The sequence below is a fragment of the Tauraco erythrolophus genome, chromosome 21, assembly GCF_009769465.1.
Source record: "Tauraco erythrolophus isolate bTauEry1 chromosome 21, bTauEry1.pri, whole genome shotgun sequence".
Lineage (NCBI taxonomy): Eukaryota > Metazoa > Chordata > Aves > Musophagiformes > Musophagidae > Tauraco > Tauraco erythrolophus.
This window is the reverse complement of record NC_141485.1, coordinates 7,137,007-7,162,984: the sequence shown is the minus strand read 5'-3', so window position 1 is coordinate 7,162,984 and position 25,978 is coordinate 7,137,007. Positions and strand designations below refer to the sequence as shown.

Sequence of the window (25,978 nt, the reverse complement as noted above, 5' to 3'; positions counted from 1 at the left end):
TTGAGCTGAACACTGAGTCCTGGTGTGAACCTCAGCTCAACCCATTAGGGCCACCTCCTGGTACAGCCTTTCAGGGTGACTTCACTGCTTGTTTGAGCAGGTTTGGATATTTCACAAGTGGTGAAAATTCACCCTGTGCCACGATTGCTCCAGCTTCCTGGGTATGATACGAGGCTGCAAGTGAAAGTTTTCATAGATTCTCCATTTCCTTAATAAAAGCAGAACGGGAATTCCACAGGGAACTAAGTAGTGAATTTATTAAGAGTTCATCCACCACCCTCACACTTTGGCACACCACTTATGCTGTTTAAAAATACCATAAATGAAAAAAAGCACACAACCCAACCTATTTTCTGACTACAGGACAGAAGGCATTTAACCCTCCCTGTTCCACCATTGCTAGGAATTCCAGAAGTACCAGGAGCTGTAGATGGCTGCACAACAGATTTCAGCTCAGTTGAGTTTCCTTCCAACAGTCTCTGGCACATTTCCAACACAACCAGCTCTTACAGCTGGGCCTTGAAGCTTTCGCCATTACCAGCTGAACAGGGGCAAAGAAAGGATTTACACCATCTGGGAGTTACTCACACAGACACTTTTCGAATATCCCAGGCAAACGACCCCCTTTTCCTCATAGAGTTTCTCATTCTCCAAAGATGTCCTCAAACTATTTATTCTGTGCCTTGAAAATGGCACTAGATTCTCCTCAAGGCTCTCACTTTTCCACATTTCTCAGTAGCTTTTTTCACTCAGCCTTTTTTGATGCTTTTCATTTCCTCATGCCTGCGAGAGAGGTTTGATCAGCCCATAATCCATGCACCTTGTGAGGCAATCACGGGCTACGTTAATGATGTGCTGCTTCTTGGGGTCATCTGCTTGCTTGCCAATGTATGTCAGAATCTCTAGGAGCTCCGTCTCCACCAGCTTCTTCGCTAGCTCTTTGTCAGCACTGATTAAATTGAAAGTGATGACCAGTCCTCGGTGCTGCACTTCCATGTTATCATGCAAGCAGAGCCTCTGCAGGATTTCAAGCCACTGGGTGGTCTTCAAGAGAGAGAGATTGTTAGTATTGATCAGAAGACTACTTCAACCAAGAACGTGAGTTTGGCAAGGCATTTCTCAGCAGGGGCAAGCGCAGGGACTCGCCTCTTCAATATTCCGTCAGGTACAGTTATTTGATTCTTTAACTAAGGAAATCTGGCTCTAAACTTCCGGACCAAATTTTTGTGACATTAAAGCCAGGAGTTTTCATGGCACTAGCACCACATGAAACACGTTTCATGCTTAGGCTGCTGCATAATCTCTGTGCAAAGAATCTCAGTATATTGACACAGCTGAGAAGACCAGACACAGACCATCCACTTCCCCCCCACTGATTTTCTTGAGCCCCTCCTTTGGCTCGGTTAATCATTCTTATTCTAACAAGCCCCACTGTCCAACACAACAGAGTTCATGACTTTTCAGCCACAGCTCTTCACAGATACTCAGCTATGCAGGGTCTGAGTTCTCAGGACATACAGATCTGCGCAGGAAATTGAGATGTTTTGGGATCTGTAAAGCCCAATAGGTTATCTAGCAAGCTCTTCTCGTTTCTGAATGAAATAAGGTTTGGATTTCAGGTTATTTATCAAAAGCTTTAAGAGCCTATAGAATAAATATTCTGCATTCCTAACCTTGCTTAACTGCTAGCGTCCTGGACTTACCCTTGAGGAACAGCTAAATAAGAACATTCCAGCTCTGAGATGAAGTCTAGTATAAGGCAGGCTGGTTTACTCTGTGCAGGGCTGGACTGGGAGCACGCACACCCAGGTCTCAGTTTCACCATTAAGTTCCTCACTATCAAACTGGTGGACTACATCTTCCTTTTGAGAGGCATTCTCATGAGTGATGCCCCTTCAAGGGCATGTCTACACTGCCAATAGTCAAACTTATGGTCTTACCACTTCAGTCATCTTAGAGCAGAGTTTCTTCTGTGCTGCTGTAAGCATGGCCAGGGCTCCAGCTGCTGCAACCTGGACTTTCTCATCATCCTCACCACACAGTAACACCACCAACTTCAGCCGGTCATTTCCATCAGCGACAAACCGCTCTTGAACCTAAAAAAACCCCGTGATATCCAGAGATAACACACTTAGGAACACAGTGGCTCATGAACTGGTGCATGCAGTCCAGTCTGAGATGCCCAGTGAATTACCTCCTTGTTGACCACCAGGTTGCACATGCATTCTGTGGCTGCCTGTCGAAGTTGGTCGTGATTCTCAAACATATAGTTCTCAATATCTGGCAGGGCCCTCTCGTTGACTATCTTCATCCTATGTTGATAAGCAGTCAGATCAAACATATCATGGGACAAGCAATAATTAACTTGTAAAATATTAACTGCAGACAGGGAAGGCCTTGAAACAAATCAGTGTCTGCAGCACTGGAGCTCAAGACATGCGGTTCATTCCGTATCTAACGCAGATTAGGTTCATGTCTTTCCTCTTTCTAGAAGAAAACGTGCCACTCTCCTCTTCCTGGCTATTTTATTAATATTATTATTAATTTTATTATTAATTTTTTAGCTACAGAGGTAGCTCAAACTGATCAGTCTTCATAGTCCTACAAGAAAAGCATTGAGTGAATTCACATTCACTCCTGGGGAAGAAAGAAGGTCCAAAAGCAGTTAAACTTACCTAAGTTTATCACTTCTTCCTGAAAAGTTAGTGAGACCTAACAGAGCCTCATAATTCTGGAGGCCATCTCTCTCGGTGTTCAGCAGGCTGACAAGAGGCCTCACCACCTCGTAGACCTAAGAAGAGAAGGCATGTCACTGCTTTTCCAGCTCTCAGATCCTGGAAAGTTTCATTTGCTAAAGGAATTAAGTTTTTTTTTTTTTTTTTAAAGCTTACCCTCTCCCCTGGGAATGCCATGTCTGGATTGGAGATAGCAGCAATTTTTGCCAGAGCATGAGAAGCCTTTATCTTGCCAACTTCTGTGCCTTCCACAGCCAGAGGTATCAGGGCCTAGTGACACACAGGAAAGCACCAAATACCTCTTAGAAGATTTACAGGATTGCCTTAATATACTAAAATAAGTTAAAAATATCCTAAAGATGTGTCTGTTGAAGAAATGGGTCTGGACTGTAGCCCGCAGTGATGCTTGCTTTTGCTCTCAAATAGGTACCACAGCAGATCTTGTAGCTCACACACAGCTGTTTCAGAAGATCACTTCATTGGAGGCTTGCAGAGAGATAGGACTGGGGCTACCAAGACAGCTCATGCTTTTCTGCCATGTTGCCTCACTGTAGACACGTTTCAGGCTCCCAAAAGACATTAACTGCACAGCAGGCTGGGCTGCAAACACAAGAGTAATTACCTTCCCACCACCTTGAGCGACAATGGTCCCGCGGTCCTTGGGGTCTTCGCACAAGGCAAGAAACACCCTGCAGAAGCACAGCACCACTTAGTGAAACAGCCCTGCAGGAAGGCAATAACCTGTGTCCCTCATGGAAGGGGACTAAGGCTTTGCAGAGGTGCCAGATCCACCAGGAAAATTCCAGATGTTTAATCCAGCACCCATGGCACTCTCGGAGGAAGCAACAAGTGACACAGGAAAAAGTTTCCAGGCCTGTAAGATGAACTCTATTCCAGCCAAAGCCAGTAGAGAGGACTAGAAGTTCAAAATGCATCCTAGCGAGGCAGCCCTATAAGCCAGCTTCAAGGTCAGAACGTGGATTTTTATGACATTGCTTAGGAAAAACTTTGGGTTTAAATCTTTTCTCCACCTCCCTTTCAACTTGCCCCTGTAGGCAGAACACAGCACCCCGTGAAGCAAGGAGCCAGCCCAGGCACCCATCTCAGTGGCCAGCAGGCTGGCCAGCGTTCCCAGCTCCCACAACAGCAATGAAAGCACCTGGCGATGAGCTCCTTGCTCTGGTCCGTCAGTATGGCACTGTCCGCCTTCACCATGCAGGCCAAGGCAGAGACGACACCGGCTTTCAGCAACCGCTTCACCCGCTTCACCACAAAATCCTTCTTGTCCTGAGGGGGGACATTGGAAAGGGATTAGTCCCTTAGCAGCGGCCATCCCGCTGACTACAGCCAAGCTGGATTGGAGCACAAAGCAATCTCAGCCTCAGAGACAGGAGACCTGAGGTCTGTGACAATGAATACATCAAAGAAAGTCTTTGGATCTAAGCATTTCCTCCCAGCTCCCTGGCTGGAGACAACCTACCTTTGGATGCTCCTCAGGCACGTGCTGCTTGGAGAATTTTGCCAGTTGCACCAGTTCTGGGACCAGCTCCTTGGTATCATAGCTGTTGGTACAGTTCACCAGTGCAGAAGCCACAGAATACAAGATGGTCTTGTCACTTGTCTGCACAGAAAAATAAAAGCTTATGTGAGGGTGAGGAGGTCACCACAAGGAAACAGGTCCCTTAGGACTACCATCATAGTGGTTTGCAGTAGCTGAAGTGTTCTTAGGCTTATCTCCACAGCTTTATAGCCCAAGGCAGGGAAAAACAAAAGTTTTTATGGCCAAACAGGCTGTTTGATAACAGATGCTGTCAACACCTTGATGCCTTTCGTTTTCATGCAGTTGCTGACAATAAAGATAAGAACGGCCTTCCTCAGCCTTTGGAGAGGAGCAGGATGACGACAACCTTGAGGCGACAACCTTGAGGCGTCTCCATGGTACAGGCAAAACTGATATTTTGCTAAACTAGAGGTGAGGGGTTGAGGTCACAGCTCCTTCTGCCTGGGAAGACAGTGTTGGGCTGGAGAGCTGGGAAAACTTGATGCTACCAGAGGAATGGGGGAACAAGGTAGGGAGATAGACCTTGGCTAATTCAAACATAGCTTGCAGGGCTGGCTCGTCTTCAACAAAGTCATCTTTCACATCTGCATCAAGGGTCAGATACGCCAGTCCTTCCACAGCCCACTTCCTGGTGCGAGCATCAATGCTGGTGTTACACAACCATCTGGAAGAGAGAAAAACATCCATGTTTCTATCTTGGGAGCCAGGATTAATTTCTCTGGGAGAAGAGGGAAAAAAAACAGATATTGAGACAGTTTCAGGCCCAAACATGTACTCAGGTCCTGCTACAGCTCCTAAAGACTGTGGATGCTTCCCTTGAGACATGACCTTCCTCCCATGGCCTGACTTGAGGGATCTAAATGCTGCAGGGAAATACAGACCAGGACAGCTACTCAGCACTGCTTTGCCTTCACCATCACATGAAAAATGTGATGTCCTACTATCCAGTGCCAGCAGCAATGATCACCCATTCGGTCACTTCCCAACTTCATGCCACCTCCTTGGTTAATCCACCTGGTAAATTCACCTTCAAAAGGTACTCGTGCATATTCTAGATAGAACGGTACAGCCTAATCAAGTGCTGGCAAAGAGAGAGGCACCACGTCTGGTGTCCCACGCGGTAAGTGAGGGAGAAGACTTCTCTGGATATTGAGGCAGGAGGAACATATGGTTGCTTGAGGCACAGAACTCCATTCCCCATGGAACGGCTCTGGGGACACTGTCAACTGTCAGACAGCAACAGTAAACAAAGGCAACGCATGGGCAGGATCTCTGGGGGAAGGAGCATATCGTGTTTTGCAAAGTATGGGACAACAGAAAAGTAAAATTGCTCACTTTCGGCACTGCTTGGCTAACTTCTCAGTGGATCCCTCAGCAAACTGCCGCAGCCCATAATCTGTACCTCCTGCTGAGCCCAGCTTGCAGAGACCCTGAAGAGGATACACCAGTGAGAAAGGTTCATTACTCCTCTAGCATTGCTGCCCCAGAACAGCCTCATCCCATATCTAAAGTTTGAAGCCAGTTCTATCAAATAGGAAGTGTTCGAACACCCAGTAGATCGTTCAGCTCATGAGGTTTTTGTGCTCTTATTGGATGTCTTTAATGGAAGATTAACCAGTTTTGCCTGCAAAGTTACCAACAATCCACGTGCTCTCCAGATCTGCCATCTCCCCTTCCTTGTAGGGGGAAGCACTATAAACCGTTCCTCAGCTGAGGTGAGTGAACCCAACACGTTCCCAGGACTTCCCCACTCTCCCAAGTCCGGGGCTAAGCTGGTGAGTGTGGCAGGCAGTAGAGGCAGGGACTGCCATCCTTACCACCAGGGCTCGGATTTTGATTTTCTCATTCTTGGTCTTCTTGTAGATCTCCTTCAGGAGTGTCACTCCATTGGAGATGATGAAGGTGGCCCGGCTCAGCTTGGTGGAGGCATGGATCAGGGCTTCCACAGCCACCAGCTGGTCTATTTCCCTCTCAGACCCACACAGGGCAACCATCATCTCCATGACTCCCTTCATGCCAAGCAGCTTGTTGCCTAAGTCAAAGGGCCCTTGCAGAACTCCAGACACCATCTGGATGGCATGGAGTGTCTTATCCATGTCCTGTGGGTCAATTTTGCTCCTGCATGGGATAGAGGAAATCAGCAAATGGAACAGTAGTTGCTTACAGTTCTGAGGCTGAAGGATCCTGCAGGATCTCAACCAAATCATTATCTCCCCGGGCCTCAGTTTGGCATCTAAGCAGGTGCCTCATCTCATTCTTAAGACCTCCTGCTCCTGTGCCTCTGGGCCAGCTCAGCCCCAGCAAACCAGCCCCAACTCACTTGATGTACTCCTCACAGATCACCCGGTAGTTGTCACGCTCCGGGTCGCAGCGCAGGTCATCGTAGAGTTTATTCAGGAGGACGGAGGCAGTCAGCTGGGTGTTCTCTGTCAGCGGCAGGCAGTCAGGCATCTCCGGAATCTGGCCCACCACTTTCAGTATCTTTTTTAAGCCTGGAAACAATGGAGAGATACGGCTGTTAGAAGGGAGAGGGTCTGGACAAAACTTCAAGACACTATTTGTTGGTTTCTTGCAGTGAAGCAGCCAGCTTGGATGGTTTTCAATTACTTCGCAGCCTAATCACATAAGCCTTAAACGAAGGTGGCGCTCAGATATTTACTGGGGAGGAGCTTCTGCGGGTGAGATTACAGGTTTGCAGCATCAGGCTTTTATCCAGCTCTCAGAGCAAGATAAGCAAAACTGTGCATTTGGCCCCTGGCTGGATCTGTTATTTTTGTCAGGAGGCATTAAGTTTACTGACTTCTGAGGCTTGGAGGGAAAATCAGTAACTTTCAAGTGATTCTGGCTGTCTTAACCCTCCTTTTGCTAAAGTGTTATTAAATAACTCCCATCAAAATAGTAACGCACAAATGCATTGGAATTAGCATAAAAAACACACACACCCCAAATTCCTCACCCCCTTCCAGTTTTAGGAATGACCTGTTTAAGGATCTAACAAGCTCATCTCATCCTGCCTAAGCTAGACAATTTATCTGAGCCAAATCCTCCTGATGTTAGCAAATACATTGGAATAAACTAAGAGAAGCTGAGCTAGTCCTTTAGATATTAAAGAATTCTTGCTCTCATACACAGTTTTTTTTTTTCCTCTTAATCTTAAAACTGTTTCCTGCTTAAGTTTAACTTTGCCCCAGGATTGTATGTACCAAAAAAAGCCAGAGAGGATTCATTTGATAGAGAGGATCAGTTCTACAGGTATTTGGGCAAGAATACACAGCTCCACATCTCCCAAAACAGAACAGGGATGGAGGGGAAGGACTCACCATTGTCGATGACAAAGATGGTCCTGCTGTTGTCATGGTCTTTCAGGTCCTTCCTTGGTATATTCTTGTTGAGGAGGTTGAGGGCTCGGTCTCGTCCCTGCCCAGATACTTTCTTACTGATCAGCATATCCAGCAAACGCATTGTGATTGTCCTCAAATCTTTTTTAGTATCTACACAGAAGTGAGACAGTAGCAGCCAGTTACAAGAAATTATCTTCAAAAGCAGGTGAACCCAGTGAAAACCATTCAAAGCCATTGTGTAGCTGGAACGTAGGTATTTAAGTTAACACCATGAGGGTAAGAGCTGTGTGCAGGTTGCTATCCTGGACAGATGAAGGTTAAACTCTCCACCAAAGAACAAGGAATAAGGGGGACATTCCAGAAGCAGAGCCCTCCCTGCTCACCCAGCTTCTCCTCCAGCAAGACTGAAGGACCACCAGGTCATGCACCCTTACCCAGCACTACAGCCTCCTCCTTCCCGTGATGCTCCTCTTTCCCCTGGCCCAGCAAGCAGTCGGTGATGGTCTGCAGGAGGTTGCAGACAGCCAGGGAGATTTCTTCATTGTCTACAGACATCCACATGCAGATGTTGTCGATGCCCAGGTAATGGAGAATGGCAGTGGCCTGGCCCCAGAAAGGAGAGAGCAGGGCAGCTGTTAGTGAAAGGAACGAGCCTTTCCATCCTCTTCCTGCCCGATTTAGACAAGTCAGCCTCAGCTTGTACAAAGAAAGTGTTCTCCTGGGTGAATCCTGACTCAGTACAAGGCAGAGTTTTGCTTTTCCTTCTTATTTTCATTTATAATACAACAACTCCTAAAAATATATATTTGCCAGTAACGCAACAGGCTATTTCCACAAGGATGCTGAGATGAGCCTGGTTGGGTTTGGAAGAGGCCTCTGTGCAAGGCTGTTAACAAAGAGCCTGTTTAGAGCACAAACCCCATCCTGGCTGTGAGCAAACCCAGTGTCATCACGCAGCCCGTCCCCGTGTGTGGTGGCACATCAGTAATTCATGGGAAGCACGTTCAGAAACACACAGAACAGCCTTTTTGCATATGACAACAGTTAATGTTTCAGAAAAAGAAAACAGGTCTCCACTGCTCTGGTAGTTTATTTTTGTGGTGTCATAGTCCCCCCGACTCCTTTGTACTGTTACACTGATGTGCATATTCATTTTGCACATGTCCATCTCCTGCTTCCAATGATGTAACACAGAGGAGGCTTCTTATGAGCTGTTTTACACCACGTAACAACTGTCTCGGTGTAGAGTAAGGTATTAGCCCACTCAGAGGCCTCTGGGACTTGCTTTGGGTCCCTTCCCAGGAACCATAAACTTTCTTGTAGATCTTCCCTGCTTTCCTTCATCTAAGCCTTGGACAAAACTTTCCCAAAATTAGTTATTTGTTGCTTTTCTGAGACCCACGATGAAGGACGTGGCTTTGACCCAGCCATGCTCACCACCACTTATGTGGTAACAACTCAGTCTAAGTTTTATTTCATGAGCACACGTGAAGGCACCATAAGGGAACACGAACAGCTTTGACCCCAGAGATCAGGAGCACAGGGACAGTTTCAATAGTCTGTATTAACACCACTTGCATAATTATCTGTTGTTTTTTTTTTCCCCAGAATTTAAATTTTCATTTGTAGGATTTCATTTTTTCTTGCAAGAACCAGAAGGAAGACAAGAAATCCCCACTGCTCACAAACATCATGAACCATTGCAATTTTCCACTCCACCAGGTGCAAGCAATAGCAGTGAAGTCTCCAGCACCCCATTCCTTACCCGAGCCTTATGTCCCGTACACATGCCCGAAAGCGTCCTCACGGCTGCCAGGATCAGCTCAGCATTTTTGGTTTCTATCAGCTGCAGCAGCAAGCTGACCCCATTGTTCTGGAAAATCCTCTCAGCACCAGCTTCTTCCCGCCCCAACACTATGAGGTTGTTGGCAGCCTGGGTGGAAGACAGAAGAACTAGGGGTCAGCAGTACAGCCCTGCCAGCAGCCTCCAAAACACCTCCATGCAGCTCTGGGCTGTCCCGGTGGGAGCTGTGGGGTGGCCATCTCCAGTCAGATGAAGTAGACCAGCTCTGACCCCACCAGACAGTTTCTCCAGGTGCATCTGCGGATGGGCTTCGCTCTGCCCAAGAAAAGCTGGTCACTGCTTAGAGGAAAACATGGGAAAAGTGGTGAAGATGGGCCTGAGCAGAAATCCAGTCTGATCCCACCTTTGGTATTTTAGGAGTTTGGTCCACCTTCCCATAGCACAAGGGTGACGCCTCTTTGGGGCATTTCCCCTCTCGGTTGTCTCTGAGGACAGTTCATCTCCCAGCTCCTTACCTCGTCCTCCATCCAGAAGAGGTGGGGAAGGAAACGGAGCCTTTGGCTCCACGGTGCAGCCTTAGACATTAAACAGCAGCAATTTGTCCTGTCAAGTCTAGGACAGTTCTTACCTTTTCTCGCTTTTCTTTCTCACTGTTCTCATCCAGCAGGATTTCAAACATCTTCTGCACCCTCAAGTCCGTGGAGAACTGAATGTGCAGCTGTGCCAACAGAGAGTGCATGGAGCATCAGAGGGAGAAAGTAGAGGAGCAATTTTCTGCTATCACTTCAAGGACACCACAGACCCTCAAACCACAGACAATCCAAGCCGAACAACAAAACAGGTGTCACTTCTCAGAGAGCATCAGTTACCCATGTCAGACTCATTGGCATGGGCAGAGCCAGCCCTGAGCCATCATCTCTGAGACCTCACAGTACCTAGTGATGCAAGGACTTCTTCACAGCACCCACGTAAAGGTAACAAAGTCAACGTGGTGACTGCTCGACACAGTCCAAACCTGGGCCAGTTCCTTGCCAGGACCTTACCAAGACATGCAGGACCAGGCCAACCTCAGGAGTGAGCTGCCACGCTTTTGAATTTAACCATTCAATCTGATCCTCATATCTACATGCATCAAGTATGAACTTCCAGTTAATGGAGCCTATTCATCCCCCTACATTGTTACGAGCTTCCAGTATGACCAACCATCCATCAGTGTAACCCAGAGCAAGGGCTTCCCACAGCTAGTCTGTGAACCCGGGATGGCTCCCCCAGCATTTACCTTCTCCTGGATGTTGGCCCCTAGTCTTCTCAGGGTCTCCTGGAAGTTTTTATTGCGAGGTTCGATGGTGGCACATTTCTGAGCATCTTTGAACGCTTGGTCCAATTTCCCCAATTTTTCCAGAGCTTGGCTGCGTCGGTATAAGGCTTTGATATCCGAAGTGTTGATGTCAATAGCTGGGAAAGTGACCGAAAACCAGGCATCACTGTTTCCTTCTTGGAAATCCTCTGTGTAACCTGTGATTTGCTTTACAGTGACTACGGCTCCTTGAGATGTAATTAGTAACAGTGTCAGCGATTTGGTCCCTGATTAGCACCGATCACACCAACACACCAAATCAGTGCATCTTCTTTTGAACCTCCTCTATTAATTCCCTTGTGGCCTCAGCACTTGGGTGCTGGTGGACATCAAGGAACAAGACCACAGTGCCCTGAAAGCAGATGTGAGAGCAGGCTGGAGCAAGCACACCCAGCAACGCAGCTCTCCTTTCCCAACACAGCCCCCTCCTCACCTCTAGATGCATCCGAGGCTGCCTTGGCGTATTCCTCCTGTTAAAGCAGAAGGGAGGAGTGACTCATTAGCAGTGGGCACATTCCCATCACTGATGCATGCTGTGACCTCTCTGTTCCCACCTACTAACAGGACACCCCAGTTAAACCAGCAGCAGCCTACAGAAGGGGAGATGGGGTTTTAGGTACCTTTTCATCACAGATGGGGGATAAGAGGAGGAGAAGGTCTGTGATGTAGGTGAGATGACGATGCTGCGGAAGACTGCGGGCAGTGATGGAAGAGGGCATATGCACAACGGCCTACCTGCATTTTGTTCTGGGTTGGTGTCACTTCTCAGGGATTAGGGAAAATTCAGGAAGACGCCGGCAATCTGCTAAAAATCTCACAGCAGGTCGCCACGAGCTGACTGCAGGGAGCTGAGACAATCTTGTACAGGATCTAATAACTTGTTGTTTTGCTAAATATCCGCATCTGCTTCTCCAGTGCTGGGACAGACAGCGAGAGCAATGTCTTTGCACCCCAACCCATGTCTTACAGAGCTCTCCCTTCAGCATGGAGCAGCCTAGCTGCAAAAAGCTTTTGCTTCAAAAGGATGAAGTGAGATCATCCCTGTGCCGGACCAGCGTGCTCAGCCCCAGCAGGATAGAAGCAGGGAGGCAGCTTTACAGCTCCAGGATAAGCCCAGAATAAACAATTTCAGACCAGTTTGCAAACACTCTATTCAATAAACGGACAAACCACACAGGCCACAGCTGGCAAGCACCCTTGGCTGCCTCCCTGCTCTTCTCCCCTTCAGCACTGCCCAGGAAAACCGGGAGCTTTTCTCACCTTTTTGAGGAAACACGCTGCCCTGTTCCTGTACAGCACTGCCTGCAGTGCCTTGTCCTTGTTGAGCTTTAGGGCTCGAGTGTAGCTTTGCACAGCTTTCTCGTAGTCGCTGGCCTGAAAATATTTATTGCCCTCCTCTTTCAGCTGGATGGGATCCTCCATCTGGAGAGCTTTAAGGAAAAACATCAATTTGTGTCCCATTTTCAGCTGCCTGTGTCACCGGGACCGCCCACCTCCTCCACCAAGCTGAGCTTTACCATGAGAATGACATATAATTAACACACACATTAATAAAAGCAGCTTACCAGGCTGCAGAGTTCAGAAAACGAAGGTCTAAGTTGCTCCTCAGAAGCTTTTCCTACAGCTGTAGATCCTTAGGAGCCAATTAATAAAAAAAAGAAAAACAGTAAAAAAAAGAAGAACTGAAGAAGTTCGCCAGCACCATGCAGGGTCCGTGTGGCTCAGGAAAGAGCTCGCCTCCCACTCCAAGTTTGGGCAGGACCTGGCAGCTCCTGCTGCCTGTCAGTGTCACCTGTCACCGCAGCCTGTCCCCCTCCTCATCCCCCCGTCCCTGTGCTATATAGTGCCTGGGGAGGGCTGCGAGCCAGGGCCCCGCAGCCAGCCTGGTGCGGGGGGTACCTGGGTGCAAGCGGGCAGCACCCCCCTGCAGTGAGGAGGGATCCTATCCCTCCTGCTGGAGCAAATCCCAGCTTCCCTCTATGCAGAGCTGTGCCGGGTGCAGGGAGCAGGAATGGGGGGGGTTTCATGCCAAAAAAGCCCCCGGCTGCGATGGCTGACCCCTGTTGCAGTGCTCAGACCCTTTTCCCATTCTATTTAGGGAAGTGTGAGACAGCTGAGCCTCAGGGACAGGTGGCCCCGCGCCAGCAGCTGCAGCAGCACCCAGCACCTTCCAGAATGCCCTGGGACAGAAAACTGGCTTGCACCCAGCACTGCCACCTCCTCGCAGGGCCTTTGAGAGCCCACCCCTCTAGAAAGCCCACCCATGTCTGGCACTGCCATCTCCCCTCCTTTGGCAGCCCACAGGCACAGACTAACAGAGATGTCTGTACCAGAGAATAAAGGCCCAGTGCTGTGATGAGAGTCTCCAGTCTCAATTTGAGTGACACCAGTAGACAGAGCAGCATTGAGCTCCAAAAGAGCTGAGCCTTTCAAACCTTCCTGTTCCCCAGGAAATTCAATCAGGAATTCTGCTTTGCAACTTATCTCCCCCCCAAACGCAGGCCTTGCCTCCCCGAGTGTACCTATGAACATCCCACCTATAAAGTAAATGGGGAAACTAGGAATAGGGAAAGGACCAAGGAGAACATGGGCTAACTGGTATTGGCTCAGTTGCTCCAATCAGGCTTATGCCACAGAGCTGAGCTATAGCAGACAACACACTTCCACACTGAGACACTGCCAAGGAAAAAAAAAAATAGTTCTTTTGAATACTGGTGCAGCTTGTGGATCTTACACAGCAAGAATTGGCACAATATTGCCCTGTGCAGGTCCCCCATTTCATTGGCCCAGCAGCACTGCTCAGTCTCCAGGACCTGGGCAGGTGGTTGTAAAGCAGTTTGGGGGTCCCTGTGCAGCACATCACCTGCACAGTTGCAGGCAGCTCCATCACCTTCACCTGCATGGAGGTAAGTCCAAGGCACAAGGACCAGACATGCAGAGGCTGTAAGAGGTCATCTCTGCCTTCGATAGACTCAGTACAGTGGCTTTTCTAGGACCCACATGGGCTAAGACACCAGAAACCCCTTCCCACATTGCTTTAGGTACAGGGGAAGGGCCAGTTTGTTTCATTCCAGCACTGTGGTGTGTACAGCACAGCCTTCCGCAAGTTCTCCAGAACAGAGGCTGCATTTTCACAGGCAGCAGCACCGCAGGCACACCACGTAAACTAAGTTACAAAATAAAATTGTGCTTGATGCTGCTAATGTTCAAGATAGAGCTAAGAGTGACCTGAGCCCACCTTGGTCTGCGTTTTGGGATGGGGTGTCAGTGGTTGCACTGCCCCGGCAGGGAAGAGCAGCAGCTGCCCAGGACAGGGGTGCCGGCCCTGGGAGTTACCTTATCCCTGGGCCTTCCTGCAGCTGATGTGTCAATGCACTCTGCGATCGCTCCTGGAGGAGCGGGAACGGAGCCGGGGAGGGGGGGTGTCGGGCAGACAGGCTTAGCAGCGAGGGCAGGGGGCCCTCTTGAGGCATCAGCTAAGAAAGCATTAAAAAAGCAGCTTTTCCTGGGAAAATTCAGGTTCCAGCCAGCCAGGGAGGGAGACAGCCCCGGGCTTCCCCTGCAGCAAGGCCCTTTCAGGGACAGGGCTCTCCCTGTCCTCAGATAGGGGAGACCCCAACCCTCCACACCATACACCTTCATTTTCCACCCCACAACTCCAACTGCAAGCATCAGCTAAGACCAGCCAAACCCAGCCCTGGGATCCCACCTTACCTCCTGGCTCTAAGCCACCTTCTAAGCTAGGACCTTGCAGAGAACTGGCAAGGTCCACAGTGAAATTACCCTCCAGAAAATCCCAGGATGAGCTCCAGCATCTCTAGAGCACAGAGTTGCAGAAGTAGCTCTGCTCAGCACCCAGGGCTTGAGATTTTTTCTGTCACAGCCCTATAGACCTTCTCCTTGGGGTAAAGCTACCTGCAATCCTTTTTAGAGCTGCCCCCAAACCCAAAATACAAGTTTAGGGCAGTTCAAGCATTTGCAAAGAGCTCAGGTTCAGCTCTAAAAAAACTTCAGCAATAACAAAGTTTTTTATCCTAGTCACACCAGCTGCTCTCCCAGCAAGCACTCAGGTCCCACCAGCACTGTAGGAAACCACAGGTCTGCCAAGCCACACCAGCAGCGGAGAACCCAGCTCTGAACACAAGCCATGCTCTTAACAGTAAAGCCCCACTCAAAACCACACAGAGCTCTACGAAAAAATCCTGGAGCAGTCTCATCTCTAACTGCTCCTTCCTCAGCCTGTCTGTTTTCACTCCAGCTTGCTCAACTCTCCCCAACAGCAGCAGCTACCCCCAAAACCAGCCAGCCCCGCTGCTGTTTCCGCTATTTATAGAGCCCGGGAGCCGCGGCATTGCTGGCACCTGCGCTAATGGGCATTTAAAGGCAGCTGGAGCTCGAGGGGTTGCTGTAGATAAGGTGGGATTTTCATTTTTGCTTCTTTTGTTGCAGCTCCCGAGCAGACTCCGTTCCTCCTAGGAGCTCCTGCTGGTACTGGGCTGCGAGCTGGAACCCCCGTGTACTAGGTGCGCTTCCAGAAGCACCCTTAGGTGCCAGCAGCTGGAGCGGTTGTTTTTTTCCTTTCTGGGGCCAACGAGGAGGGGGGCAGGTCCTGGGGGGGGTGTCTGCAGGCAGGGACGGTGGCGCTTCCCACCGGGCAGGACCCACGGACCCATTTGCTCGCGGGGTCTTTGCCGGACGCGCTGGGGAACCGGTGCTGCGGGGAGGGGGAGGAAAACCCGGCCCGGGGGGGCGGCTGCAGAGGGGTTCGGCTGCGGGGCCGCATCCCGCCGTGCAGCCGCCAACGCGAGCCCTGCCCGGCTCTTCCGCTGCCCGGAGGAAGCAGGAAGGGCAGCGGGCGGGGGGGGCGGGAGGTGCGTTTGGGGAGCGGAGCGTGGGAAAACTGATCGTGGGGCTTCCCGTGTTCTCAGGGGCACGTCGGCCCCGCAGGGCCCTGCTGGAGGCAGCCGGGACGGGGCCGCGCTCGCCGCCCCGCTCTCCCGTCTCCTCGGCGGGTCCCCGCTGTCCGGCCGGGGCCATGGTGGTCCTGCGGGCCGGGCTCTGCCCTGGTCTCACCGAAGAGATGGTCCAGCTTCTCCGGGCGAACGGCATCCGGACGGGTAACGGGGCGGCAGTAGGGTCTCGGGTTGGGGAATGTCGTGCCCTGCACGTTTGGGGTGGCACTGCAGTGCCCTCCTGTGCGGAGCCCATCTGCCAGCTGGGGGGTCTGGGCTGTGGGGCGGCCCCTGGCAGATATCTCCTCCTGGGTGGCTTTGGCTTGCAGCCCCGGAGCTGCAGCGGCGAGTTTTCTCAGAGCCCCGCAGAGGAAGGAGGGGCAGGGTGTCTGCCATGAGCACACTGGGCACTGACTGCAGGAGCCTGGGGGCTGCAGCTCCTGTGCCCACATCATCCTGCACCTTGCAAGCAGGAAAGAAGAAAGAAGGCGGCACTTTGGGTCAGTCACTGCTCCTTGAGACTGCTGGCAGAAGGGCACTCTCTTGGTTGGTCCCAGCTATCAAATGGCCCTGGGCAGCTCTTGAGCAAAACAGGGAGAATTTTTAGCAGCTTCTCTCCCTGGTCTGCTTTGCAAGAAACAATTTGTTTTGCAGTGGGTAGCGGGGCCATCTCAGAGGAAGAACTCTGATGCTCCATTTTTGATGGCGCATTGTGCTCATCCGCTTGAAGTGCTGGCAGAGGGCAGAGACGTTTTGCCTGGTGGTGCAGGCGGGTTTTGTCTGAGCTGGTTGTCTCTTTGCTGTTCGTGGTTTGTCCAGGTTTGGCTTCCCCAACTTCCTGTCCCTCATGTTATTTGCAGTGGTGGACTTTGTGTCGTCAGACCTGGAGGATGTTGCCCAGAAGTGTTCCCTGTCTTACAAGGTAAAGGATGACTCCTATGTCTGGGTGCGTTGACTGGGGAGCTCAGAGCTGTTCAGCAAACAGCTTGCATGGGCTTCTCTTGGGGGGACCTTCTGCAGCAGATGTTGTTGGCCTTGGACTTCCTCAGTCCCGTTTCCAGAGGTCTCTCTGCCCACCAGGCGCTGGTTGCAGTGAGGCGTGTGCTCCTGGCCCAGTTCTCTGCCTTCCCCACCAACGGAGCAGACCTCTATGAGGAGCTCAAGCGCTCCACGGCCATCCTGCCCACTGGGATCCCAAGGTGGGTACATTGCCTGGTGAGCCAGCGGGTCTGCCTGGGGCTGGGCTTGCTGCAAAAGGCCATGGTTGCCCAGTGCAGGCTTTGAATTTCAATGTGGTGATGCCCTGAACAGGCTCAGTGATGTCCAAACCATCCCCAGCAGCTGTTTTTAAAACTTCCAGCCACAGCCTGGCTCTGCCTTTTGTGAGCATGAGATGATTATTCTTCATGTCCTGTGGCTGCAAAGCCAGCTGGTCGGTGTCCCTTGAGGGAATGACATTGCTGTTGTCCTCACGAGAGCCTGCACTCCTTTTGGGATGTGATTGTCTTGCTTCTAGACTAGACAACATGCTGCCTTCAGCCTTTCCCTTGAGGGCTTCAGAGAGGAGGGTTATGGATCTGGGAGGACTGTTGAGTGATGATGGTCCAAACTGTCTAGATCAGCATGGAAATGAGTTACTCTCCCACATGTACTTCTTTTCCCTCATCTCCTCGCTGGATTGTTGCAGTGATTATGCAGAGAAACCCTGGCTATTCAAACCTTGCTCCCAGGATCAGAGCTCTTCTCTAGCTCAGGACTGTCCTCTTGTATCCCACACGTTGCAGATCTGCTGTTGCCCACAATGTGGAGCGAGCTAGGGATGGGAGGGAAGGAGCAGAGCCTGAGGCACTTGTCTGCATTTGGGAAGGGGACTCCAGGGACCGCTGTTTCCCGATGCCCCTGCCATTCTGGCTGAAGATATGTTGATAATCCCACCGTGTTCAACCTGTAGCCTGGACCAGCTGCTGGACTCCGGGCTGTACACAGGGGAAGTGACAGAGCTCATGGGATCACCGGGCAGTGGGAAGACGCAGGTGAGTGGGACAGAGGAGGGGAGAGGACAGGGAGGGTGAAGATACCTTCAGGCACATGAAGCAGAAGGACCTGGGAGGGTTGTCTGATGCCCTGTCCCTGCCTCTCCAGGTGTGCCTGGGCATCGCGGCCAGTGTGTCTCTTGGCCTGAAGCAGCACGTCCTGTTTCTCGACTCCACGGCAGGGTTCACCGCCTCCCGTCTCTACCAGATGCTTCAATCCCAGGCAGAGGATGAGAAAGAGCAGGCAAGTTCCCCTGGAGTGGGTCCTGCTGCTGCTCCTCCAGTTGTACTAAACCTGCCTTGGCTCTTGCCTGCAGACAACCCCCAGAGACAGTTTTTCTAATCAGTTCTGCTTTTGTGCCCCCATGGGCTCTTTTGGGTCCAAACTCGTCCTCCCATGGCCAGATGGGAGCTGTGCTTGGGGATAGACATTGCACTTCATTTTTTTTCTTGAGGAGAAGGTGGGGAGCCTTACTATAGCTGCTCATGCTTTCACTCCTTGAGCTCAATCTACATTGCTTCTTCCATCAGTGCCTTGGGGACAACAGCTTTCATGGGGTGGAGGCATGTGTGGAAGAAATGAGTCCCTGGCTCCATGGTGTGGTGTAAATGCAAAGAGCTGGTAGCAGCTGAGCATATGGTGGAGGAATATGGTGGGTCCTGGAGGAGGTGAGGCTGTTGTTGATGCCACTTTGTGCCACAGCTAGAGGCTCTGCAGCGGATCCAGGTGGTCCGTGTGTTTGACATCTATGAAATGCTGAGCGCCTTGCAGGAGCTGCAGGATCGCCTCTCCCAGCAGGTAGGAGCAAGGCTCCGGGCCCCTTCCCCTTCCCCAGAGCTGCAAGGAAGGCAGCGAGGCTCGTGTGCCTGATGAGTGGCACCAGATCACTCTGTCCTGGGGACATTGGAGCCTCTGTGCAGCTCATGACCTCCAAAACTGCTGGATTTGTTACTCCACGTTGCTCATAGTGCCGCTTTCTTTCAGGTTGTGAGCTCCACGGGACCTGTCAAGGTCGTGGTGATCGACTCGGTCTCGGCTGTGATTTACCCACTGCTGGGCAGCAAGCAGTCGGAGGGTGAGCTGCTGCGTTAGGGTGTGCAATGAGGTTGCAGACCTCTCTGTTTGTCCTGAAGAACATCTTCCTCCCATGTGTGCTGTGCCTGGAGCTGGGGCAGGATGGATGTGGGTGCGACTGCTGCCAGCGTTTCCTTTGCAACTGGATAAAACAGGAGTCTGTTTGAAGTGTTAGCAAACATTCAAGCTGGTTGTGGCTGTGCAAGCTCACACTGGTGGTCTGAAACCTGGCCAGGGGACAGAGGAGGCACTGAACTGTTTGTCCACAGATTAAAACCTCTGCTTACAGTGTCACAGATACATCGTGGTTCCTGGCACAGTTTGCAAAGCTCTCCTGAGGCTTTTTCTCCCACAAAAGACCACAAATCGGGAGCGAGGGGCTTTCTGCTGACTGAGATGCCAAGGAGGCCCTTCACACATCTTCCAGAGGGTGTTGGGTGGTGGCCAGTGCTATCACAGGAGGTCTCCTTGCAGCCACTGGCTGCAGGAGACAAAGCTGTGAGCTGGAGAGGGGGGTCCTGTACCTGCTAAATCAGCCAGACTGGCCTTGTCTGGAGCTACTGGTGCTCTTGTAGGGTTTTTTGGCCTCATGGTTTCTAAGATGGGAAAGGAGGACATGGAACAACTCAGGAATTGGTCTGTCCACACTACATCCATTCAGCTGATGTGCCCTGGAGCGTGTGGGTGTGATGGGTGCACTGGGGTGCTGGTAATGGAAATAGGTTGAAGGTGCCCATGAACACCTGCACTGACACTGAATCTGGTGCTCGTGCAAATCCAGATGTCACCTGCCTCCAGGGTGTGCTTTAGGGGCTGCTCCCTCTGTATCAGTTGATCCTCAAACACCCAAATGCTTTGTCCTCCTCCAGGCTTGGCCATCATGATGCAGCTGGCTAGGGAGCTGAAGACACTGGCCAGGGAGTTCAGCCTCGCTGTTGTGGTGAGTGTTGCTGCACCTTGTCCTTTGTGTGCTGGTACGTGCCATGGTGAGGAGCCCTGGGGAGGTTATGGAGCTCCTAGGAGGGGGAACCCTGCTCCCAGCTGAGCAGAAGCAAGAGACTTCTGCTTCTCTGCAGCCCGTGGATGTCTTATTCCAGCAAACGTGTTGCAAGAACAGGGCTGATCAGCTCCCTGCTGTTATTGCTGTGCTCAGCCAGCAAGGTAGTCGCTTGATTGAGCAAGGTAGGGTTAAGTACAGACAGATGGCAAGGTTGTTTGTATTTACATGATATAACATGGCTCATTTAAGGGGCTGGCCAGCTCACTAAGCAACCTTTTGCTTAGTTACCTTGGAGGAACTGCAGGGCATTGTGTCACCCAGAAGGAGATAGGGACTGGAAGGGGCTCTGCTCTAGTCTTCCCTGACTCTTGGCCAAGGAATCACGTTTGCTTCACTGTGCCCAGACAGGTTGCTGTGACCACAGTGAAAGCATTTTAATTGGGGTGACCACAACAGCAAATGGTGGTCTGCTGAACCTGGTGCTGGAAGGTGTCGAGACAGTCCTGCTCTTGGCTCTGATGAGTGATAAAGTGACAAGGACGAGGTGCCTGGAAGGATGCTTAGAGGCTCCAAGCTAAACTTCACAGGTGGCTTCAGCACCAGGGGTCACTGCAGCTCGCAGATACCGAGGGAGCTCCTACCTGAGTACATATCTGGGACAGCTGCGTGGGCTGTGTTTAGAGGGGTTGGCACAGGTGTGCCAGGATGGGGAGGAAAAAACTTGCCAGAAGTAGCAGATTGGCTCCTTACTGGCAGTTATCTCCTCGTGATCTCCGGTGTTTCATTACACGGAGCAGCCCTGCTTTTCTTGGGCACTGATAAGCCTGTTTGTGCTGCAGGTCACTAACCAGGTGACAAGGGACAGCAGCACCGGTCTACTGAAGCCAGCCCTCGGCCGCACCTGGAGTTTCGTGCCCAGCACCCGAGTGCTGCTGGAGAGCAAAGAAGCCACCTGGGAGAAAGCCACCACGAAGCGTGTCGCTTCCTTGGCAAAGTCACCCCGGCAGGTGAGGCTCCCTGGACCAGTCTGTCTGGTGATGGAGAAGAAGCTATGTGATGTGGACCTGGCTTCGGAACAGGGGGAGGCTCCTTCTGGGGGCAGAGCAGGATCAGGCCTCACTGGGTGATCGGTGACAATGGGAGAGGAGCAAATGCAGCCTGGTTGTATGCTCTGGAAGAGAAGAGCTTCTGTTCCAAACAGCCTCAGCTTGTATTTATAGGCATGCTAAACGAGTGGCACCGCTTCCAATCCAGGTCACTGCATTCCTCCTGCTTGTCTCACCCTCCTGATTGCGTTTGGGCAGCGAGGAACCTGCGGAGCTGGCTCTGACACCGGCAGAGGTGACTTTAGCTTGAACCCTGCCGAGGTACGGGGCAGCGCTGCCTGAGCCTCCTGGCTCCGAACCCACTCTGCGGCCTGATCCCAGCGGGTTGGGATGTGGTGGTGTGCTGGGCAGTGAAACACACCCTGGATGTGCTAAATGATAGCGTGTCTGGGGATATCTCTGAGCAAGATGTTCTGTCTTGACTAAATTGTGTTCCCTGTTTGTATCTCTGGGCTCAGCAGACCCAGTTAAAATGAGGGCACCAGCAGATGGAAATCCTCAAGGAGATGTAATTGGGGATTTTTGGCTCTGGGGCAGGCGATGAAGCAATGTACAGGTTTGCCTGCAGAGTCTCAGCAGTGTGAGGTTAAGCTCCTCTCTGTTCCTTCTTGCAGCCGACGGGGATAGAGGTGGAGCTGGATATTGGAAATGGTGATGTGCGGGAGCCGAGCCCAGCGACACCCACGCAGGAGCTCTGATGCAGATGGAAAGGCAAATGTCAAGGTCCAAGAGAGCTGCAGGCAAACACCCTGAAGGCTTCACAGAATGCCTCTGAGCGTCCTGCAACCCTGGGAAGGACCAACATGAAGAAGCTCTTGTTCTTCAGCATTGGGGAGAAAATGTGTGGGGTTCCCTGGAGATCTTTCCTCAGCAGATGCAGCCTGTGGTGGCTGGGCTGCATGGGCAGCACGACAGCCAGGTCCTCTCCTCTGCTGCAGGCTTGTCTGCAACCAGCAGAGCCAGCTCTGTCCTACGGCGTTGGCTCGGGACCAGCTGGCATGTCCCTGCACAAACCCATGAGTCCTCGTGGTGGTTTTGTTCCCTCTGTAACTCGCTGCCCTCTGGTCCTGCAGCTCTGATCGTCCTGGGGCGGTCCACGATGGTCGTGGTTCAGAAATAATTAAAAAAAGGATGTTGCACACTGCTGTGTTTGTGGAGAGCTGGAATTCAATTAATGGTGACTGCTGTTAACTGAATTAAACTTTGAGGTTTAGTCCCTAGTGGGCCTGGGGTGGGACAGGCTGTTGATGAGAAGAGAGATAATCGGATGCTTAGCTGATCCTCTCTCCAGAGTAACACTGGGCCCTGTAGGGAGCTGCTGGTATTTTTGGGGCACTACTGTGCTCCATAAAGAATGGCTGTTAACTGATGAGGGTTATGATCTGGATCAGGTGGGGTGGATGAGTCCTGATGGACACCAGCTGGCTCTGTCTGGTGCTCAAGGACCTACTGAGTTGCAGGTGGTGAAGTTTAAAGTAATCTCTCCTTGCTGCAGTGCTTTCCAGTTGCTCTCACCTGCTCTGAGCAACCTCCTGGGTGCTCGTGCAGTGCCAGGGGGGTGACGGGAGGCTGGGATGGAGTGTGTCCTCTGCTTTTGATCCCAGACACTCATCCTCTGTTTAATAAGAAACTTCCTTGGCAGGTGAGCTGAGCTATGGCTTGCACCTCTGAGGCTGCTGATGTAGCTTGTGGGGGCTGGGACTCATCAGGGTGTGCTTGTTGAACTAATAACACAGCAGTACAGCTCCTGGAGCCTTCCAGGGCTGTGCTGGGCAAAGAGTCGTCTGGTTTAGCCAGAACTTGGGTGCTAATTTCTCCATAGTAGGTGTAATACTGTATTCTGGAGCAGTAGCTGCTGCAGGGAAGGGGCAGCTAAAGGGGTATGTGAACATGTATTTTGGTTTTCCAAGAGGCAGTGCCAGGCCTCAGCACATATTTTTGTTTTGCATGTCTGTCAGAGCCGTGCTTCCTGTGAAACTGAGCTCTCAGTGCTCCCAGGGCTGGAATTTACAGGGGAGGTAGCACCTCCTCCATCGCAGCCATCCAGCCACTGCAGCCCCCGGCATGTGGCTGTGATCCCAGCAGGTCCTGCCCAAGGAGAAGAACAGGCCAAAGCAGTGTGAGCTTGTACCATTGAACAGTTTTCAGTAAAAATAAATATATTTTAAAGACATGTATTTATTTGCATTTCTAGGCTTCCCAAGCTTGGCAGGGGAGGTTTGGCCCCAGGGGTTGCAGCCTGGCTGGCTGAGGTGAGGAGGATGGTCTTCATGTCCGCTGGAGACTTCTGATGATATGGCTGGTCCTTAGAAGAAGAAAATTTCATGGAATCATAAAACGGTTTGGGTTGGAAGGGACCTTAAAGATCATCTAGTTCCAACCCCCCTGCCATGGGCAGGGACACCTTCCACTACACCAGGTTGCTCAAAGCCTCAAATTTTGAGGCTTTATTTATGAGGCTAAATTTAACAAATTTAGCTTGTGTCTCTTGAAGCTGTGAATAAAGAGCTGGTACACACAAATTTCAACCAAAATTGTGTGCTACTGTTTTATCTCTCTGCTTGAGGTTCTGTGGTGGAAGCAAAGCTCTTGCAAGGGAGCATGGAGCGGGGGAAGAGCAATAGAACCTTCTTTGGTTATGTTTGAACCAAGGGGGCTCTCTCCTTCCCCTAACTAGCAGGAGGATGAGAAGGGGAGCAGCCCATTTTGAACCTTGCACCAGCCTCAGCGTGAGACCAGCTGTGCACCCAGTGTGTGTCTTTGCCATGGCCCTCAGGAAATGATAGAAGAAACTCTGCTCTTGCAGAGTCACTGGGGAACCGTCATGGCACTGTGATTCAACGGGGATGGTGTCAGTTGGTTGGGGAGAGACTGAGGAAAGGCAACAATGTGCGGGCTTTGCTCCTCCAAACCCACCCATCCTGGGGTTTTGGGCATAGCTGTGACCTGGGGGGATTTTCTCTCCTTGGCTGTCAGCTAATTGAGGCTGCAGCAGTTTTATGCCCTCTTGGGAAGCAGCTGGATAGGAGGGGGAGGAGGGCACGATACGAGGCATGGCTGAGCTTTGGGTGGCAGCTCCACCACTCACAAGTTTGCCACCAGGGTAGGCAGCGTCTGTGTGAGGTGACAGTGACATCCTGAATTTCTGGCTATGTGGCCACAGGGAAGGCGTTGCTGTGGGTGCTGGTTATTGCCTGGCGGGGGGACAGTGGAAGGATTCAGGCTATGGGAATCTGTAACGCGATCTGGAAAAACTTGACTTCTTACTCAAGCTCATTTGCCCTAAATTTGCATTGTCAAATTAGGCTGAAAAGAGTTTGTGACCTAAATATCCTAATTCAGCCTTTCTCCTCCATGCTTAGATGGGCAATTCTGCAACCCGGCAAGACGGGCTGGCTGTGCCAGTGCGTACCAGGACGTCCCCTCTCCCTGCTCCTTCCCCTTGCCTAAATCAGCTGGAAAACTGTGGGAAAGGCCTGGAGCGGGGTGATAAAACCCATCCCAGGGCAGATAGGGCACCCCTCACGCGAAGCAGTGGGGATGCCTTTTGGCACTGAGGGCTTGTTTGCCCTTTGTGTGTATAAAATGCATAAAAATGCATATGTAAGTGTGTGTTTATAGGTTTTGTGTGCATATATGTGTACGTGGGGGTGTGTATCTATATAGGGGTGTACGCGTATGTATGCGTGTGCTTCCCGTGCCGTGCAGCTAAGCCCCCATGCACACAGCAGAAACCGACCCCCCCCCCCCGCTCTGTCCGGACGGGGTCTCGAACCCGGGACCTCCAAGCCGCCGCGGGCGGCGCTGCCCTCTCGGCCTCCTGAGGGCGCCAGAGAAGCCGCCGCGCCGCCAGGGGCGTGCTGCCCGCTGGTGTCGCCGGCTCTCTGCTCTGTGGCTGCCGCTCTGGCCGGCCTCTCGATGGTTGGCCGCCGCCGCGGTGGGCAGTTGCCATAGCGCCGTTGCCGCCGCGCCGAGCGGAGGGTTTGGGGCTGGCCTGCAGCTCGCTCGGCCCGGCCCCGCCGTTCGGTCCGGGACGAGGCTGCTGAAGAAGACAGGTGAGGGGTGCTGCTAGGGTTTGGAGGGGTGCGGCTGTGGCGGGGGCTGCCACGTTGGGGGTGTGAGGCCTTTGGGAGGGCCGCCGGGGCTTGAGGAGGAGTGTGGGGTAGCGAGGGGCAGCGAGGGGGCTGGCGAGGTTTGGGGGGTGCGGGGCAGCGGGGGGCTGGCAGAATAGGGAGGGTGAATGCGATAAGGGGGGGGGGTCAGGTAAATGTGGGGGCCGTGAGGCGGTGGAGCGGCTGCTGAGGGTTGTCAGGGGGCTGCGGGGTGGGGGAACGGCTGTGGGTCGGGGGTTTTGTCAAGTGAGGGGGGACACGGGGCAGGAGGGGCTGCCGGGGCTTGGCGGGGTGGGGGGCTGCTCGGACCGGGGCTGACAGGGGGACAGGGAGGGGCTGGAAGGGGGCTGCGAGCTCCGGGATTGTAGTTTTGGGGAGATGGAGCGAAGGGGCTGCTTCGCGGGGAGCGCTCGCAGGGTTTCCCTGGCGAGGGCGGGTGGCACTCAGGTACGGGCTCTTTGCTCGTGTTTAGGAAGCAGTGCTCAGAAACCCTTTCCTTTTCTGAGTCGAGCTCCTAAAGGTGCTCTGAGGCTCAGTAAGTTATTCCACTTGATATGCCATGAGAATTGAGGAATTCTGGCTAAGCGTCGGCCTTCAGCACAGCTCTTTGCTTAAATCGTTGTCTCTGCGTCTCAGCAAGACTAAGGCACTAGTTTGTTTGGTGTGGTGTCAGCGTACCTGAGGTGGTGCTTCCTTGGTGGCAAGCCCCCACGTGATTTTCTTAATGAGGAACTCTGTCTGACTTCTGCTCAAAATTAGTGGCATCCAGCAAAATGAGAGCTAGGCAAGTCCTTCCTTTGCCAAGGCAGGCGAAAGGAGTTCAGAAAATGAAAGTACTCAACTGTTCTCAGAACAGTTAGTTCCTGGAAACTAGTCAAGGTGTTTCCTGTGAAGAAAGTCTC

The 25,978-nt window shown here is 51.9% G+C and overlaps 2 protein-coding genes across 2 annotated transcripts; one reads left to right on the top strand and one right to left on the bottom strand.

The window, feature by feature from the left end:
- Positions 1–777: 777 nt before the first annotated feature.
- UNC45B (unc-45 myosin chaperone B) lies at positions 778–12,220 on the bottom strand. The gene is made up of 19 exons (XM_009991533.2): positions 12,059–12,220; positions 11,232–11,268; positions 10,721–10,896; positions 10,070–10,159; positions 9,403–9,570; positions 8,072–8,240; positions 7,617–7,787; positions 6,617–6,788; positions 6,114–6,414; positions 5,632–5,726; positions 4,819–4,960; positions 4,216–4,356; positions 3,895–4,022; positions 3,358–3,424; positions 2,892–3,005; positions 2,676–2,791; positions 2,195–2,312; positions 1,941–2,096; positions 778–1,044 (listed from the first exon to the last, which is right to left on the bottom strand). Exons 1-19 carry the CDS (start codon positions 12,218–12,220, stop codon positions 778–780), a joined length of 2,790 nt encoding a protein of 929 aa, XP_009989835.2.
- A 3,610-nt stretch (positions 12,221–15,830) lies between these two features.
- Positions 15,831–21,662, top strand: RAD51D (RAD51 paralog D). Its single transcript, XM_086624794.1, has 10 exons — positions 15,831–15,915; positions 16,611–16,672; positions 16,831–16,949; positions 17,702–17,783; positions 17,893–18,027; positions 18,487–18,582; positions 18,769–18,859; positions 19,728–19,798; positions 20,698–20,865; positions 21,579–21,662. Exons 1-10 carry the CDS (start codon positions 15,834–15,836, stop codon positions 21,660–21,662), a joined length of 990 nt encoding a protein of 329 aa, XP_086480920.1. The 5' UTR covers positions 15,831–15,833.
- The last annotated feature ends 4,316 nt before the right edge of the window (positions 21,663–25,978 follow it).

Coding starts and splice junctions, on each gene's coding strand:
- RAD51D (XM_086624794.1), top strand. CDS start 15,834: ATGGTGGTCCTGCGGGCCGGGCTCTGCCCTGGTCTCACCGAAGAGATG. Junction 18,583..18,768: donor AGGATCGCCTCTCCCAGCAG/GTAGGAGCAAGG, acceptor GCTTTCTTTCAG/GTTGTGAGCTCCACGGGACC. Junction 18,860..19,727: donor GGGCAGCAAGCAGTCGGAGG/GTGAGCTGCTGC, acceptor GTCCTCCTCCAG/GCTTGGCCATCATGATGCAG.
- UNC45B (XM_009991533.2), bottom strand. CDS start 12,220: ATGGAGGATCCCATCCAGCTGAAAGAGGAGGGCAATAAATATTTTCAG. Junction 10,897..11,231: donor AGCCTCGGATGCATCTAGAG/GTGAGGAGGGGG, acceptor TCACTTTCCCAG/CTATTGACATCAACACTTCG. Junction 6,789..7,616: donor CATCTTTGTCATCGACAATG/GTGAGTCCTTCC, acceptor CATTGTTTCCAG/GCTTAAAAAAGATACTGAAA.